This window comes from Myripristis murdjan, chromosome 8 (assembly GCF_902150065.1).
Source record: "Myripristis murdjan chromosome 8, fMyrMur1.1, whole genome shotgun sequence".
In the NCBI taxonomy this organism is placed as follows: domain Eukaryota; kingdom Metazoa; phylum Chordata; class Actinopteri; order Holocentriformes; family Holocentridae; genus Myripristis; species Myripristis murdjan.
Genome location: NC_043987.1, coordinates 23,089,036 through 23,108,655, shown reverse-complemented (window position 1 = coordinate 23,108,655; position 19,620 = coordinate 23,089,036). Strand labels below are relative to the sequence as shown.

Genomic DNA, 19,620 nt, shown 5'->3' with positions numbered 1-19,620 from the left:
GCAAAGTTATTTTTTTCAATATGCAAAAATGTTTGGCATGTTTTTCACCTAAATCCCCCTGAAAAAAACAATGTGGAATTTATGTGATCAAGGTAAACTGTGACATTACATTTGAATCTCTTTGCATAGATATTTGATCTGCAACCTCTCATCTTTTATTGCTATTGTCTTTTTTCACGCTCCCATCTTTTTCCAATAGGATTACAAGTTGTAGTACTGAGTGACATAAGGCAAACGTACATGTGCTCCATGCCAACAGTGTGAACTGGCAGCCAGGATGTGATTTTCTTGCATTTAAACAGTTCATCTAATGCAATGTCCTGTCTATTTTGGGTTAGGTAGAGATAACATAATCCAGTTGCAGCCTGTGTACATACACACCAAGTCACTGACAGTCCAATTTGTGGATTAGACAAATGTTAGGTGCTGGGTAGAACTACTCATGGGGTATAAATACAAAAAGACATAAATTACAAGAATGATTTTCTCATGGTAAATGTGAATAATTAGACTTTAAAGAATGATTACATGATCACACCACTCCCAGGATAGTAAAAGACATAAATATAGAAAAATATGTAATATATATTTATATATAATATATATAACTAAATATCAGGAGGAAAACATGGGATGTATCAACATATAAACCAAAAGAAAATACAAAACAAGAATAAGAGCACAGCAATGCCCCTGCTTAAAAATCACAGCAGGTCATACAGCAGCAAAGTCCCCCATAGTGTTCTTTGCAGCTTTGGAACAGGGGAAGAACAGTCATGTCCTCTTAGCCAAGAGAAAATCCTGACATGAACAATCTCTACTGACTTCACTCCAAATTAGGAATGAATCCCAGGTACGAACGACTTGGTTTCAAGTGAATTTTCATATCTCAATTTAAATATCTTAAAAAAAAAAAAAAAACAGACAACAGGAACAAGATGTTTACTGGGTTTAGTCGCCGTGACACCATGGTGTGTCTAGAGTTGGGCGTCAGGAGTTCTCTTGCAGAAGAGTGTGTCAAAAGCAAGGTATATAGCCACTGTTTCAGAGTTACCAACACCGGCAGCAGCACTTTCTCGTGACCCAGCAGTAGGAATGATTTCTATTTGGACGGAGCTTTCAATGTAAAGTAACAAGGGAGGCAGTGGAGAGGCTTACACTTTCTTCTCTCGCGTTACAACTGAAAACACAGCCTCAAGTCTAAGTCTGTAATATACAGGAAGTAAGTTTAATTGCATTTCATTAGCCAGGACCGCTCTCATTATCACTATATCCAATATGGATTACCTACCATAAAATGGCATTGTTTATAGAGGAGAGAGGCAAAAGATCACCATGTAAGTGCTGCTCTATAGAGTATCATAAAATAGACCATATTTAGGTATACTTTGGCTTGACCTTATGCAATAAGTGGTCAGACCACATACAACAATTATCATTCAGTCAAGCCCAAAAAGCTTTAGAAATGCAGTAATAGCCTCTATGTGTAATATTCCACTAACAAAGGCCCCAGGCGCCCAGTATATTTATTTTTGTAGCTCTTCATCTTTTATACTGCGTCTTCACAGTTTCCTAATAAGTGCTATTTAATTATGGACACCGAGCTTTGTTAAATCTTCTCAAAGCCAAACAAATGGGTCATGGGTCAACAACTTCCTGATGACCTCCCAGTGTTTGGGAGAAAAACAGTGGAAATCAAAAGTATTGTTTTTTTGTTGTTGTTTATATATATATATATATATATATATGTATATATATATATATATATATATATATGTCTATCTGATTTAGAATGTCCTCTCAGTCTGTTGGGAGAAAACACAACTAATTTTGTTTTTCTGCAAAACTGGAAGCAGAAATGGTAAGCTTTTGCCTTGTCAAAAAGGGATGAAAAGATATCCGTGGAAAAAAATTACATGCAGCAACAGCTTCCTGTGTGTTTCACAACTTACTTAACTGTGCAAGAAGGGCTTGAATTTTTTGAAGAGAGAAACAGTTTTCAGCCCCCTTGATTTGCATTAACGTTGCTGATATTATGCTGATAAACATGAAACAATTTCTCAACCAAAACACTTGCACAAGAGCTTCAAGGATGAACTGAAAGGACAGCAAGGTTATGAAGCATCAGATAGGCCTCTGAAAAAAAATCTCTATTGAATATTATATATAAAGGGGAGTCCATATGGCCCAGTAAAGGCTTGCATACACCAGTCCATCATGGAGCTGAATTTTACTGAACAGTTCTGCAGTGTAACAGCAAAACTACGCAATTAACCAGAATCAGCTGATGAATGCAAGCCCTTACCTGGTGTATAATGACTCCCTTTCTCTGTAGTATTACTTTATAATTGCTAAACAAACTATCTGGCACAACTGACCACTGAAAGTCTAAATCTTTACTGCACTACCAGGAAAACAGGTATTAGAGTGTATCACCAGTGGAGCCCTTTAGCTAAACATTGGTCAATTACCAACTGCATAGTGTCTGTGAGATTTCAACCCAACCTCAAAACTGGAAAAATACTTCCTTAATGTGTTAAATAAACTGCATGTGAATACTGAATAATAGATCACTCATAGATCCTATTAAGGCAACACCTCCAATGGTTCAATTTATATTGAGACACTGGAAATTATGTGCTTCCACAGACTGGAAATAACGTTTTGGCATAGGCTTTACAAATAGCTTTACTGTCACATAGGTACTAGTTAATCTCTGAAACCAGCATAAAGTATCAGAGCTGTCTCGGGTCAGTGGTGCCGCAGCAGGGCATGTAATATACTCTTTCACACTGGAGTAAAAGCAAATCTCTGCTATCAGTCATGGAGGTAGGGTCAGAGAGGCCCAATGCCCTGCCGGTGCTGGGGGGGTCAGGGGTGAGGAGGGGTGGGGTTGCACAGTGCACAGACAATGTAGATTGTGTAAAAGAGAAAAGAAGGAGAGGGAGAGAGAGAGTAGTGAATGCAGCATAACATCACATAGAGCTTGCCATCCCGCTCCATCCCTCAGTCTAATTACTGAGCTTCCTCTCAGCACGGGGCAGGCGGGTTCAGGCTGGGTCACAACCGGTATACGGACCAGGCGGGATACGGAGAGCCCAGCCCTGTCAGCACTAGGAGGGAGCTGAGAAAGGGCTCGGGCTGGAGTTGTGGTTGGCGGACTTGACGATAGTGATGACACTGGTGGTGGCCACCTTGCCCGGGGACAGGGGCCCGCGGGTCACAGTCCGGGCGAAACACTGCAGCGCCTCGTACTTGGCTCGCAGGGCATCCAGCTCCAGTCTCATGCTGGCGTTCTCGCGGGCGAGCTTGTCCACCTCCTGCTGCAGCTCCGTCTTCTGCCTCTCCAGCTCCTCCTTCTGGGTGACGCGCTTGATGCGGCAGCTGGCGGCGTAGCCCCGGTTCTTCAGGGTCCGTCGCCGCTGCTTCAACCGCACCACGTCCTCCTTGGTCAGGCCGCGCAGGTGCTGGTTGAGCTCCCGCACCGACATGGCCACCAGCTCGTCGTCACTGAGCGCTGGGGCATTTTCGCCCACCTCCTTCTTGACCTGCAAGAGATCAGCAGAGAGTGGAGAACAGCGTCATCTCTGAACAATAAAGTAATTGTTCACCCAAAATATAAAGACATTTCCCTGCTCACCCCTAGAACTATTTATCCATCTAGACAGGTTCTGTGTGATTTGGCTAAATTTCAAGTCTGCCATAACTAGGGCTGAACAATTAATCAAAATATTATCAAAATCGCAATATGGCCAGTGCAGTATCTAAACCGCAGTTTTCTGATGAAAGTAAAAATATGACACAATTTTGTAAATTAAGTATTATGGCGATATAGAGATGCCCTGGCCTACAAATTGGATTTTCCAGATGTAAGAAAACATGTTTGTTTTGTACAGCAAAAGTCACACCATCATCATTTAAATAGATTTTTCAGGGAAAATTTTTAATCATTTTAATCATCACTATCATTCCTAGTAAAATTTTGAATCATATCAAAATGAAAATGTCTGCAAAATGAATTGCAATATGATATTTTCCTACCATACCAACTTTCCTTGCCTGTACAGTGAGGCTGGATCTGTGTTTGTTTATGGAACTTAAACTGTAAGAAATTTGTGAAAAATTCAGCCACGCCAGCAATTTCCAAAAACAATGCCACAGAAAATCGGCACAATCCACTGCCCTCAGGGTTGAAGAATTTTATTGGGAGGCATTTCTTGCAGAAGAACACCAGCAAACTGTATCTATATTCCCCCAAAGAGTATGAATTACAGGCAGATAGATATAGTTTGCCAGTGTTCTGCGGCAGGGAACAGTTTCCATCGACACTCTTCACCCCCAAGGCCTGTGAAGTGTGGCTGTTGAGTTTTTCCACATGTTAATATTTGATGGTTTGAGTTCCACAACACAACATCCATCAAGACCCACTGTATTGGGGTGCTGAGACAGCCATAAAAATACGCCAATTCACACAGGAACTGGATGGACAGAATACATTATGAGTAGGTGTGAATACATATATATTTTTTGTACTTTGGGTGTACTCTTCCTTTAACGAAGTCAAGTGACATTTTGCTCTTCAATCTTACCTTTAAAGCTTTGCTTGTCTTGAAATGAGTCGTCATTCCCTGCATGCAAGCAGCTGGGCTAAATCTCACTGAAGACACACTGAGAGGAGAGAAATCAGAATTACTCAAGTGTATACACTAACTCTGATGTGGGTTAACTTTATGTGCAGAAACACAGGCAGTCATATAGACAGTGAGTCAGGCAGGGGGCCAAAGAGACGCCTACATAATGTCACCGCCCTTTCAGGGGACACGTAAATGCTGACAGATTTCATCACACCATCATGACTTTACTTGCTAAATATTATGCCTGATCTAATAAGAACTGCCTCCAACATTTCCGTTATTTTTAAGTTTGTTTATCAGGCAAAATTGCAGACATGGTTTTCAAAACTGATGGTCCACTTTCCTTTCATATTTTGAAAACGCAGTTGTGATTATGAATTCGAACATGTTTTTTTTCTGTGTACATTTTCATTCAACCTGTATTTTTCCTATTCATTTGTTATATCTTGTTATAGTTACATTTGTTGCTATGAAATTGCTGACTTTTTAAACCATTACTAGTAGTAGCAGAGGTAGCAGCAACAGTAGTAATAGTGGTATCTCTCTTTAAAAATGAGGTATCTAAGTACTTATTTACTTTTACTTTTTTAAGTGGGGCGAAGGTTTGGATGAATGGAGAGGTATGAGGGCACAACACATATGTACAATTTTATTTTCCCTATATTATGATGAGTTTTCTGATGATCAAATATGGATTTCTAATTTACTAAATCAATAAATGGTAGTGAGTCAAGTAGGGAAGCAAAGAGTTCCTTTGCTCCCCTGCTCCCTCCCTTTCCCCCTGTTCGCAGTAAATTCAATGAAAAGACACTACAGCAACATTCCAGGGTTAGGTCATATGCCAATATTTGGGTGTGTGTGTGTTTTAGTGCCAGAGGGGCCAGCAGAGGGCAGCACTACACCATGCTTTACATGGTCAGCACCTGTGTTTACTTGGTGGGGGAAGAGGGCCATAATAATGTAGTTCACTAGACCAAGGAAAACTTAGAAACAGGCCCCCCTCTCTCTACCCCCTCTCTCCCCCTGTCTGTCCCTCTCTCCCCCTCTCTCTCCCACTATACAACTTAATGTTAGGCTCTCTGCCTACACACTGTGCCTAAGCAGTTTTGCCCTGGCAGTTTTTAGAAAAGCCTTGTTGTACTCAGTACAGTGCGACACATGCTTTTGAGACTGCTGCCATGGCCAAAAAAAGAGAGATCACTTTGCTGTGATCCTGTGAGAGGCACACATCCCCCCGAGGCTCCATTTCAGGACCTGCACACACCAGGCTGAGCAAGAGTGCACTGTTCCATACTAGACTGCTGCCATGGAAACGCCCTGCAAATGGGCGTGGGAGTGTGAGTCACATGGTCATCAAGAGGGTAAACAAGTCTCATTCATAACCCCCAACATAACCTATATATAGTAGAAAGCACATCACACTCGCTGACTCCTGTTGATAACCTAAAGGCATCCCATGGATGAAAACAAAGTCTGGCTGTGAGCTGTCATTTGTTCCTGCTGCTTGCCTAAAACCCAAGGTATCATGTAGTTTATTCCTCTAGTCTGATGCCTCTGGGTTGACAGAACCAAAGCCAATGTGCCGCTGCTGTCTGTCTCCTCGTTACAGACATTTATCAGTTCCAGTAACACAGGCCACCGCATCAGTATAACATTTGAAGTTATGCTGAACTTTACAGGGCAGCAGATACGCATGTGGAAAATTCCTGAAGATAGAGTGTCACAGAGAAATAGTTTCCTTTATAGTCACTGATGTATTTTTGCTTTTAGACAATGCACTCTATCGATTTAGGACTGTGTCTCGTTGGTTGGATCCTCTTACACTGGGCTTTCCTGAGCAGCTCCATGCCCTTATTTAACTCTGGTGGATATATTTAGCCCTATGTGCTGACACAAATTTCTGCCAACTAAACAATTTAAGCGAGCATGTGATAAGTGATACCTAAGTAAGAGGGCGAAATATTTTCTGCAGTCGTGTTAGTCCTGCAGCTTTCTTGTAAGAAACTGCTCTGGGTGTGGCGATGCTTTTGGGGATGTTAATCGTACATTTGCCTGTAAATATATCCAGCGATTTCATGGCTTTGCAATTCCTGGTGGTGTGAAGTCGCTGAATGAAAGCAATAGTGTTATAAACACCACTCCACTCTTGGGTGGGACCCAAAACATCAAGCCATTGTTTTGAGAAATGCTTATCTTCAGCAATTTGTAACATCATTTGTCATCATAAATCACTGCGGTGCAGTCGCTGTCTATCTATAAACGGTGTTTTTGTCACAAACATACACGGGCAGAAGGGAACCTCAGACAATCGTGACTTGGAAAGTAAAAAAGATGAAACAGATGAAAAATAGATGTTCCAACTAAACTGGTAAATCTCAGAACCACATCAATTCCTTTTGGAAGATTCAGAACATCTGGTGCTCTCTTTGATCGTCCTTCATTCATTTTTCAAAATGTACAGCAAAAAAATGCATAATTGAAATGGTGGAGGCATCATATAATTAGGAAGAAGTAAAAATCGAACATTCCTCGACAGCAAGTTGACCCAAACAGCTTAGATTAAGTGGTGTTGCGTCAGAGGGGGTCCCTGGGTATGTAAATTGCAAAGGTTTTGGAAAAGCGATGTGGGGCCCCCTCTCTCTATACAAGAGGCCTCCAACTTAAACCAAGAGGCCATGTTGTTTCCATAAAATTCTTTAACCATGTGCTTATGTTTTTGAAACTGGCAAAGGGCAGAGGCTCTCCTGATCAAGACACCAAAGTTTCTCCAGAGAAGAAAAGCAAGCACATGACATAACTAAATCCATTCTTTTATCATTTTGTCAGATAAAATTGATGGGCATGTTTCACAACTGCTTTTGACTTTGCTCAAGAAAACAACTCCTCTACAGTTTTTTTTCATAATGGTAAGAAAAGGAGTCTGGGAAAATACCTCAAAGAAAATCCACAGATGGTGGATAAAGAATGGTTAACACAACCGCATTCCTGAGTGAAGACACATGTGCAAACTCTCACATACACACACACACATGCACACAGGCAGATTTTCATTTGAGAAGGTAAATGCAGGCGGAATATGTCCTGCAATGCACCCAGCTTGGGGGGTGGAGTTCAGACAATCCCACTTGTAAAACCACGGCTGCAAAATCCCTAAAATGTCTGGAATTCAAGAGTGTCTCACTTCTTTCACGTGCCCAAACAAATGAAATGTAGTCTGTGTGCACGTGTGTGTAAGACAGAAGTCCGCAACCTTTCTTGGTGGGTGACATTTAAAAACAAAAACTGTCTAGCTTTCACTGTTTTCCATTTCTGCCACACAGCAAACATTAGCAGTTCATACCTCAAGCTGCTATTACTCAGACACCAATGTAATCAAAAATTCACAACAAGCCCCAACTGTCACATTATCACAACAACACGGGTGAGAGACAAGCAAGCTCCTTGACTAACTGTCCAATCTCCATAACAAGCTCCATACACAAAACATTACATGGCCATGGATGTTTGTGAAGTCGGCGCTCCATTTGATGTGGGAAGCAGCATTTTTTCTGGTAAACCTGCTTCTTTGGGTTTTGGATGTGCACATTGCTTTGAAGATAAATTGTCCCTTTCCAGACTATTTTTAAGACAGCCTGAAAAATACCGAACCAAGCAAAGCCATAACTTCATATGTGCGAGATCGGCACAGCACACAATGGAATATGTGGGGAATTTCCATGCATGGCATATACTGTATGATCATATTAAATACCCACATATGACACATATTAGAATTGGCACATTTTCCTATATGGATATATATTACAACGATGAGTCATCATATATACATATATGACAACATTTATAAGACTATATGAGGCAACATATGTGATGACATTTTTCTGACACAGGAGCATATATGCTCATATACAGACTTCCTTAAAAACTCTGTCAACAACAAATTCACAAATAAACTGACAAACTCCACATCTGACATCGTGAACTGAGACAGACTCAGGTCAATAAACTTGTGTTTGTTTATTATCTCAACAATGTGATTCCAGCCTATTTGTGTAAATCAGGCATCTGTTCAAGTTCAACGCTGTACTTCGCTCATGGCAGGTAACAGCTTTGGGTCCCAGAGTTCTCCTAAAATAAAGAGTATGTCGAAGACTCAGGTACTCATTGTCTAAATGATAAATGCACTGCTGGTGCGTCTGGACTATTTGTGTTTCTTCTCTTTTTGGTTGGATTTGGCAGGAGGTTATGCAGAGAGCAGACGAGTTGCTCCCCTTCACAGCCAGCTGCTAGGCTCCTCTGAGAAAGCTCACACTCCCCTCTGCCTCTCTTGTGTTTTTCTCAGGGAGGTGGAGAGCGCAGACTGGGGCGCGCTGCATTCTGCTCTTTCTCCAGCGCAGCACATTTGGTGGGATATTATGTGAAGGAAATGGAGAGCATAGCTGAGCAGTGAGTCATGCTGTTTACTGGTAAAAACGACGACCAGCGGCAGGGAATCACACCCTCCCGAACTGACGTTTCCTGGAAAATCCCGCTGTTTCACAGGGAGGAAGGAAAAGTACAGAGAACCTTGGAAATGGTTGGCATGACCACCGGAACGTTTGTGCGGAAAGGGAGGAGAGTTCGCTCAGTGTCTGAGCAAAGCTATTCTCCCAACTGGGGACACAGGGATTCAAAGGAATGTCAACTATGCAAAAAACAAGGACATACCTGTAACGGTTTTACTACCTGGTTGCCATTAAGGTGGGAAGAAAAGGAGCAAATATGAATACTCAGATGCAAAAAAAGCTTATTTACTCATGGATCCAGCTGAAAATACAGTTATTAAATTCAGCCCTGCCATCCAACCACTGAGGACTGGATTTGGAGTGAGTGGATGGTACAGCCTGTGGCATCATCATGGCCTACTATTGCATTTGTTTATGCCAAGTTCCTCTTAAATGAAGTAAAGTCTCTCTTTCAAACTGACTGGCTGAGGGATTGGTGCGAGGCCAGACAAGAAATGACAGCAAAGCACAAATTTCAAAGTTTGTTTGGGAGCTATAATTCTTATTGCTGCAAACATTAAAACTGAATAGCAGCACACTCTGTGTCCCACAAATCAAAGATCAGTGAGGAATTCCCAATAACTGAAATGCTCAAAAAAAAAAGCCAACATTTTGGCTGTGAGGCGACAACATTATTTATCTGCCTCTGAGCAATACTGTTCCCTATTACAAAACAGAACTAGATTTCCCCCAAAATGGTACATCTTAATAGCACAATCTGACACAACAGAAACTGACTAAATAAAGAAATAAACTAAGCACTTTCCTTTTGAGAATTGAGACTTTTCATTCCCCTGACCATAATGTGGCCAAAGCACTGGTTTGAGATCCAGGAATTCTGACAGAAAAGCAGGAAAAGGCAGGATGCAAATCACTGTGGGTGGCAGAGTGAGCAGTGTACCATTTGTGGTGACGACAGTGTATGTCTCTCATGCCTCAGACTGTACATAGCTGTCAATGGGACAGCTTGGATGGATGTACCAGAGCCCTGCGCACACATCCATCTGCAATATCGTCTCTTTGCCACGTTTATCTACACATAAAAACTTTCTCTACGATATCAAGAATCAAGACTCAACATCTTTTTTGCCAGTGAAAAGAAAAAAAAGCACATCATAGCTGTGCTCCCTGTGAGTCATAGCATCTCTAACCACAGCTATTTCACTTTCACAATACCTCCCCACAAAGCATTTGAAATCCTTCATCACTTAAGCACAGGTTTCTCCAACCTCCACCAACTGACCAGCAAAATGAAAAGCACCGTACAGCTAGTGACAAATTTAGTTTTGTGATGTGTGCTCAGGGGAGATCTACCGATATGCCTAGTCAGACTACCAAAGTAGTGAGATGAGTAAGTCATCCACAGAAGACATCATCACACTGGTGATTGAACCACATGTTAACCTCATGACAGAGTAGTGCACACATCCCCACTGCTGCTCAAAAAGCAGAAGATACTATGACCCTGACTACAGAAACAATGGTGATTAAAACAGATCTGTCAGACTGAGCTCTGTGGTCAGGTTACTGGAACACTAATATTTTCCATGTACAGTATATGACACCACAATGACCTAAAAAGGTTAAGTCCAAGTCATTCAAAAAACCATAGTAGCAGTATCCAGTAATGTAGTGGTAAATTTAAAAAAAAAAAAAAAAAAAAAAAAAAAAAAACAGTGCAAACAATGACCTCCAGTCAGTGATAATCATGAGGCACCGAACCACCAACACAAAAGACTGGTTACATTTTCAGGAAACCATTCATGTCACCCATTTCCCTAGTGTTATCTAAGCTTAGTGTTGTTTGCTATGATGTAAGAATTAACACCATAAAACTTAAGCTATGTCAACTTAAAAAAAAAAAAAAAAAAGATGTGTCAGCTCCACCAAATTAAATAGGTTAAGTTGAAGTGGGTTTCCCCTTTACTAAGCAGGGCAAAGCAGCCAAGAAATAACATTAAATAATGAATTTCCTGGCAATTCAAATGCCAAGGCAAATATCTTACACATTATATCAAGTTAGCTCCATATTCAGTTTCCTCTTGTACAGGCAACCCTAACTGCTTTTATTGTCAAATCAGCACAAAAGCAGTAAGAAAAAACCCTGGCTGCACTGCATAGTCTAAATTTGTCTCTCAGTCTAATCACTCCGCTGAGCAGCAATTGGCAGTTGCAGTTGCATACTTTTGTTGTTTTATTACTTATTTGTCTAAACATAATTAAGCCCCCTTGGCTATTGATCCTCAAATGGCAGCTTTGACTTTGGGGTTACTTTGGGATACTCTGAACGTTTACCAAGTCGTGAGACACAGACTTTGTTATTCCAGAAATGTCGTTAATGTTATTCTGGAAATGTGCGCTCCCATGAGCCGCGGCTGTTGTTTGTGAAGTGGCTGCTGCTCTTCTGCAGGCCTGCCCCGCGGATCCTCCTGGCGCTGTGACTCCACTCCGTGCCCTTTGTCCCACAACTCTAAAATGCAGACCACGTGTTGTTTCCAATGTCAAAAGTAGACTAATATCTCGCCTTATGGCAGCCTATGTTGAAACGTGTGCTTTCCGATAGGATTTGGATTATAATTCAAGGGGTCGGAAAACAATTTAGTCGGAATACGTTTCAGTGCGCCATTCAATATATTTCACTTCCATTTTTTTCCCCCCGTAAAGCTGATTCAGTTCGAGAGCTGGAGCGTAGTTACAATCCCAAACGAAATAACATTATAATATTTTTATAATGACTTATACACTTTCTGTGGTAGGCATACTCAATAACAAGTTTACAGTGACTTTATCTCACATTGTGGTCATGTTTGAATTATATACGGCACTGTAAACTCTAGTTTATTATTTTATTATTGTATTTATTTATTTATTTATTACCTATTTGATATTTTAGCGTTTTACTAAACCATTTATGCTATGACTATGTAAAATGTATTTTTTTCGTAAGAGGACGTCTGGGAATATTTTCTGGCTGTCCCAGTTAAACCACAAAAGGCTAGATTACCCGAAATTACAAGGCGCGTCACTACTTAAATTTGTGTATTCTGTCAGGTAGAGCTCAAGAAACTAGTTCCTCTACAGATTATTGTAAATTTTTGCCTACGTTTCACTTCCTCGGCGACTACGCGGAGCTTTTTACGTTACTTATTTTTGGCGTTATGTTTGGGTTACTACAACATATCCAACACGTGTCCACATGGCTAAAACAATGTAATAAGTCAACATAAACCGTCGGTTTACCAGGACCAAAACTTGTCCCTCGTGTAGGGAGCATGTAGGTAGGCTACATAAGCACGTCTGCATGCCGAATATGTCACCGTGAGAACTTGAGCAATTTAGAAAGGAATGTCAAAACATCTTCCCGAAAAAACAACAACCTCACCTCTTGAACGCGGATATCTGTGACGGGATGCGTAGAAACTTGCGGAGTAGGTTCCCGACTCACGGCTTGAGGTGACTTGACACAATTGGTAAAAAGCGTCCACCAAACGAGCGGCAGTGTATCCGCGTACTAAATTAACTACAAAACAACAACAATGTACCAACATTCCACGCTCTGCTTCCGCAAGCACTCACGTCACCGATTCCTCGTGACCGCCCCCTCCATTCATGAAAATAACTTTGTGCTGACGTCAGTCCTGGGAGGGGGAGGGAGGGAGGGGGGCTGGGGAGGCCATAAATAGAAAATAGACACAGCTGGCCAATGCTTTTGCTTACTTTACGAAAGTAATGTATAACACAAAGTCAGTCGGTGTTACCAACCCTGGGCAGGAATCCCCAGCACATTAGTTTTCAAGAGGTTTTCAAACTTTAATTCCAAAGTGAAGCCCTGTGCTGTCTACCTGTCTGTTTGGCAGCTGTGGTGGAAGCGGGGAAAAATGGTGATAACCCTCACACCCCCTATCCTGGGCTGTTTTTATGGTCAGGTCCCCACCATAATGTGCATTAAGTCAAAGAGAACAGCGACCTCCCTCCAGCCCACTTGGGAGCGGAGCAGCATTCCATTCCAAAGGAAAGTATGTGGCATAGTAGCCCAGCAGTCACAGGATTTCTCTTAATTTAGGCGCGCTGTTGCCAGCACGTCACAGGCTATTCTGGGTAATTAACTAGGTTACTAAAAGAACTTTTTCTAATTCAGTAGCCTGTAAGAATAGCATCCTCAATATGGCTTCCCTGTGAATTTGCCAGATGCGAAAAGGCACTAGCTGTGAGATTTCTTCACATTTAGGCCTACTGGCAGCCCATAATGCAGCTCATAGACTACACACTTACACTGCAGCACTGAAACCTGCATAGTTCATACAAAAAAGGCAGGAAAAAAGCCTGCCAACTTATTTCCCTTTTTTTTTTTCTTCTGACTGAACCAGCAGTGTTCAGCAGAGTCTTGAAAACATAAAACTTTTTGTATCATCAGTAAAATAATCCAGATTATTAGATCATTATTATTATTATGTTATACATGTTGCAGACTTGAAAAGATCCCGATGATGTGCTGTGTTGTTTACTGTTGGCTGGAGGGGTGGAGCTCATGCCATTGTTGCTTTGGCTCTCTTGTTTTGCTGTCTTGATCCTTCCCATTCCATTTCCCAAGGGACCACGGCAGAAATAAGGTTAATAAGATTGTTTTTGTTTTTGTTTTTGTTTTTTTGTTGTTTTTTTATGATATTTGCTTTTGTAGACTTTCAGCTGAAGTATATTGATGGAATTATGAAATATCCAAATTAACCAATTAATCATCTAGTCCACATTTCTGCTCATTGCTCAACTATACTGTAAGGGATTTGATATTGTGTTTTGTTGAAGGCAGATTTTTAAAAAATGTAAAATGAAAGAAAAGTTGTTAAAATGACCAAGCAATAGGTGGACTGTAATATATTCAAAAACACCAACGCCTCAGGCTTGGGATCGGTTGGCATGACCATAAAGGAGGGTGTGATACAATCAGTATCTCAAGTTTTATAATTACAGTTAAACTCACATTAACCTGTTTTGTGATAGAACAACCAGAATGCACCATGGAGCCAAAGTTTAAATATTGATTAATAACCTAGCTGACCTCACAGCCTGTGTCCAAAAACTGAGGAAACTAGATTGGAGGGATACACTTGGGTACCTGTGTAGTTTCCTGATGACTGCAGTCAGGTCAGTCTATTGTTCACTTATGAATATTAACCCAGTACTGACATATTTAGTTACGCCTTCAGGGTAACCAAAAAAACCAAACAAACAAACAAAAAAACTTTGTTCAGCAAAACATTCTGCTTTTTGTTCCAGTGTTCAGTGTTGTAAAAATAAGACCATGGATGAACAAATTTGAAAACACAGAGACACAAGTGTGTAAGATGCAAGCTGTAGTTAAGATGAAATGTGGGTAAAATGTTGAGTTAAATTTTTCTAGGCAGGCAATTTGGTTTAAAGAGCAACAAGGGAGCGAATAGTGATATAAACTGAACTTTCTCCTCATTTGAAGTTTATATCCTCAGACATATTTCCAGTTTAATGGCTCACAGTACTCGGAATAGACATGAAATACTGTGTGAAGGCTGAATGCTTATATGATTTGAATACAGAGGGCTCTGTCACACAATGGGCCCCAGCTTTGCCTCCAGCAAAACTGACTGATTTCTAGGAATTCACCTCATTTACCTATTGGCATTGTGTGAGACACGCAGGTTGGTGTGGTCTCATGTTGCAATTGTCATGGATTACCGTTAGTGACTCACCAGATGAGCGCCTTCCCCCGAATCACACATGGAATCAATTGATGTGCTCGGTTCTCTCATCCGCACTGGAGTGTGTGTTTGGACTCGAGTGCAAATAAACTTCATCAGATGAGTAATCGTTTAACTTTGTGTTCTGGCTTGCATGCTCCACGTTTGTCTTGACCACAAGCAGCAACGCATCATTTCCTGTGCGTAACCTTCCTCTAATGAGTTAAATGCGCACACAACTGTTGTGCTTTGAGGAAAGGTACAACTACTGTTATCATTCTTGGCTTGTTTTTTAGCTGAGTTATCGTCACCTCTGCGCTTTTACACGCTGTTTTCGTTGAATAAAAGAAAAAAAAATCCACTTCCAGATGTTTCAGTTAAATTATGTCTTCATGGTGGGTGATCCTGATGTGGTGCACCCCAGCAGCTCACCCAGGCAACTTGCCGAAATTTTCCAATTGCCTAACAGGACTAGTTGGCTGACTGCTTGTCTGGCAGACAGGTGCTTTGGTCATGGGTTTTGCTTTGATCCAGGTTGACTACCACCGCCTCATTCCTAAATGAGGTCATTTGTTTATTCTAAATCCTTGTGCAATAAAAATGTGTTTCTATACTCCCATCTGCTATGGCCTTTTGTTGAGTCATGCCTATTCCTGATAAATCTGTATTAAATCTTATGCATTTGTGAGTCAGCAATTATTTGTTGTTATGCATTTCACCAAAAATGCAGGGACTTTTAAAGAAAAGGTCTTTTAGCAGTGGACCAAGCCAGAATGATGAGATGAGACGAAACAGTAACAGGATACAACAGAGAGTTTTCTATGAGAGTTGAGTTAGAGGGGGGCTGTTTTGTTTTCTATAAACTGTGCACTTGTAAAGGCCCCTTTGAGACTATCACAGCGACTGAGGGCTCTAAATAGACTTGAACTTGAACTTAAAACAGCAAAACAGACTATCAAAAACATGGCAGTGAACAATAAAAAATGCACAATGCACATTAGCACATCCAGGCATGATGTCAATATCCTGCAGAATCTCATGAGACATGTCAGTCAAAGTTTAAGAAAAATAAAAATAAAGAAAAATAAAGTGTCTACAGGTCAGTGATCAGTGTTGATTTAGCTCAGTCAGATGTCCAGTGGCCCAGTCAATGGCATACCACACAACCCCTGTCCACCTGGCCTCTGTGAAGGTGACCTGAAATACACTCTTTGTGTCCAGCAAAACAAAAACAGAGGGCCATGTGCTGCAGACTTGTCAGGGTTTTCATCATGTGAACTAGCTGTGGGGTCTGTGCTCTTACTGCCAGTTTTGGGTTACAGGAAGTAAAACTGAGTCCCTAATCTTGCCTCTTTCTGACTCAGACTGTTGAACTCGGAAATGTGATCTGGCACAAAGAGGCCCCCGCGTTGTAGGGGATCATGTTTTCCCTCCAAATGCTCAAAATTATTGGTGAGTAAAACGTTGACATTAACCACACAGGCTCCCTTGTTTTGTTTCATTTCTACCGAGATAATAAGTCCACTTACACGGCAAGCAACTAACACCAGACAAAACCTTCATTAAAATTCATATAAATAATGAATCACCGTTCCTTTCAGGATGTTTTGAAGGTGACTGAAAATGCTTTAATACACTAGACAGTTCCTCCTGGCATAGCAATGCCAATACGTAATTTCAAAAGAAACAATTGTTTTTGCAGATTTGCAGACTTCCCATATGACACGGGGCTTGAAGGGGAACACTGACTGAACATTCCACTGACTTCACCAAAATGTGTTTCATATGAAAACATTTTACATAACAAGTTGGCAGCATGGGGCTGGATGGAAACATACATGGTGAAGTCACTGTAGTAGTAGTAGTGGGAGCTGCAGCCGGCCATGGTAGACTCTTTAAAGCCTGTTATTCACCGGAGTGCTGGAAGATTCTCTCAGCTTTCCCATATGTTGTATTTTCTTTTTGTTTTGTTTTGTTTTTGTTTTTTTTTTCAGCCTGGGACCAGCAAGGCATAATGACGCTTACTCTGCCTGAGGAAACACTTCTTTTATATCTACAGGCAGAGAATAACCTTTTCTTTTTGTGATGGCTTAGTAATGTCCAAGGGATACACACACTGGTTCCTGGCTCTGCAAACTGCCATAGTCCACCAGCAAGATATGGACATTTTTATTTATTTATTTATTTATTTACTGGACTGTGCAGCATCAATAAACAGTTTAAGACGTAGGTGCATTTGTGTGACAGCTAATATCGTGTGTGCTCCATAAACAGTTAACGTGAAGCAAACATAATAAAAGAGCACAGTCTTGTCTTTACAAACCTCGGCATTCCTCAGAACTGACTTCTAAAACATGCTCTTTAAAAACATGAGAAGCTGGAAAGGTCTCCTGCTGAAGTTGGACTTGAAGACTGTCCCAAGCCCAGGGAGCATAATGTGAGAATGCTGATGTGCAACAAAAGAAAAAAAAAATCTGTGTTCATCTTGGGAATGTGAAAAAGAAATAACTTAGGGGACTTTGTCTGGTAGGCAGGGAGCAGCATATCGCCAATATAAGATGGGAGTTTACCACTTATGGCTTCAAAAACAAAAAAGTACATATGACTCATTCTATGTAATTCCAGTGAGGTCTATCCAGCTAGTGAGTAATTACAGTGATTACATTATTGAGGGTGGCAGGATCCCACTTGTCCTCCTCTTGACAAGGAGCAGTTTGAAGCAACAGTGTCAAAACTTGAGCGTCTACATTTCTAAACGATGTAAATTTCTTAGAAAGCGCATATGACTAAGCACATTTCCCTTGGCTCAGGCTTGTCTGTGAACCGTGTGCTTGTCGAACGGCTCAATGGACTTTCAGTTGGCTGAGTCGCACATGGAAATTTGCAACATTAAACAATAAAGTTACTGTGTCTTGTTGCTATTAATATTTCCTCTGAATGGCTCTTAATGGAGGCAGATCTGGGGTTTGTCCCAGTGGCTGATGATTCTATTTAAGTGCTGCTTTGTCTGGGTTGGTTTAGGTTTATCTGTATTAGTTCTGCAATGAAACAAAACAAAAGAAAGTGATAACATAACTGAAGACAAAGAGAAAGTGACTTCCTGTGGGTAACTGATGGTAAACAAACACATGCACAGATGAATAAACATGCACACGTGTACTGTATTATTTAGAGAGGCCTAAAAAGCCAAATAGTTCTCATGAAACCATAATTTGCCCGGGCATTGACTCAGCTTCTTTTTCATTGATTTAAGTTTTAATGTTATGCTTGTTTGGCTTCATTCATCAAGTAACTGCTGAGGGTAAACAGGGATAAGTTTGTCAACTGGGTGCAGTAAAAAAGGGATTACTGCCATCCAGTGTTAAACCAGTGGAAGTGACTCTTTGTAATCATTGAGCTTTCATTGCCACCTTTTTTTTTTCTTTCTGAAAACTTGAAGTTGCCTTTTAGACTGGCATAAAAAAACAGAAGTATTGCCACAAAAGCTGCTCTTCTGCCAGATGGCGACTAATCTGTTTTTCAAGACAAGAAAGTGAATTCACTGTACAAGTCGCATTAAGAAAACTTCACGAGGCATCTGAAACTGCCTCGTCAAAGTTTCTTTTCATGCTTAAATCTTTGTGCTTTTATTTTGTCTGGCAGAACATGAAATAATTTATATTTGGGTTGAAGCGCGCCTTAAGATAAACAGCATATGTTCTGGATGTTTAAGGCAGTGAGTCATTATTGTCTCCAGGAATGAGTGTTTTGTGGAGGGTATTAGAAACAGATTGCTTAATGAGGCTGTCCCACGTTGTCATTCAGTGTAAGGCTCACATACATTTCAGTTCAGATAGAGTGTTTTTCATCCAGATTTAGAATTTAATAGTAAAGCTAGGTTGTACTGCTTCTCTTATATATGTCCAAAACATATTAAAACATCATTGTAACACCTAAAATACATGAGTAAAACAAAACAAAACAAACAAAAAGTTGATTAAAAATACATAAATAAATGTGAATGGTGCATATACTTACACACCAACTTTTTGAGACAAATATTTCCACATCACCCATCCATTTTCACCTATTATTTTGTTAATTGCAGACCTTTTCCACATATCAGCTGTCTTCATTTGAGGGCATCTGAGTAGTAAATGAGCACGATCCACACCTTATGCTGTGGGTAAATATCTGGAGAGCTGGGAATGAAGATCTAATCTTCACCGCATATGTCAGGAATAGATCGACATGTTGTTTCTACTGTTTTGATTGATAGAAAAATGTGGAAAAGATTATGATAGGATGAAGAACTGAAATATTAGGTAAGAGCAGACAAAGTTTTTTTATACTCAGGTGATTATAAAGCAGTGTCTACAAGGGAAGAAGGAGACAGAGGCTTAAGAACAGACATGAGGGTTATACAAAAGTCATACAGAGATTCCTATTATTTCAAGCTCAGTGACAGGTAGTAGATTGGATTAGGCTGACGGAGACGGGGTGTAAAGTACATTAGAATGGTTTTCATTGCATTTTCGAGTGCTTCTTCAATCCAAGCCATATTACACACAGTGTAAGTGCAGAGGTTTGCCGAGAGTGGTGCTGCTAGAGCAGGTGAGTGAGGTCCTGTGTCTGAGCACATGGGTACTTTAACCAAGGACAAGGACGAAATATGCACACATGGACTTCCTATTGCTTTCTTCACTATACACTTAGATGTTGAGAACGTAGATGCTGCACTGGTAATAGAAG

At 40.7% G+C, this 19,620-nt stretch overlaps 1 protein-coding gene across 1 annotated transcript; it reads right to left on the bottom strand.

Annotated features, from left to right (window-relative positions):
- Positions 1–1,719: 1,719 nt before the first annotated feature.
- mafk (v-maf avian musculoaponeurotic fibrosarcoma oncogene homolog K) lies at positions 1,720–12,659 on the bottom strand. The gene is made up of 3 exons (XM_030057071.1): positions 12,561–12,659; positions 4,590–4,668; positions 1,720–3,548 (listed from the first exon to the last, which is right to left on the bottom strand). The coding sequence occupies exons 2-3, from the start codon at positions 4,632–4,634 to the stop codon at positions 3,114–3,116; spliced, it is 480 nt and encodes a 159-aa protein (XP_029912931.1). The 5' UTR covers positions 4,635–4,668; positions 12,561–12,659; the 3' UTR covers positions 1,720–3,113.
- Between the last annotated feature and the right edge of the window lie 6,961 nt (positions 12,660–19,620).

Coding starts and splice junctions, on each gene's coding strand:
- mafk (XM_030057071.1), bottom strand. CDS start 4,634: ATGCAGGGAATGACGACTCATTTCAAGACAAGCAAAGCTTTAAAG. Junction 3,549..4,589: donor AGACAAGCAAAGCTTTAAAG/GTAAGATTGAAG, acceptor GATCTCTTGCAG/GTCAAGAAGGAGGTGGGCGA.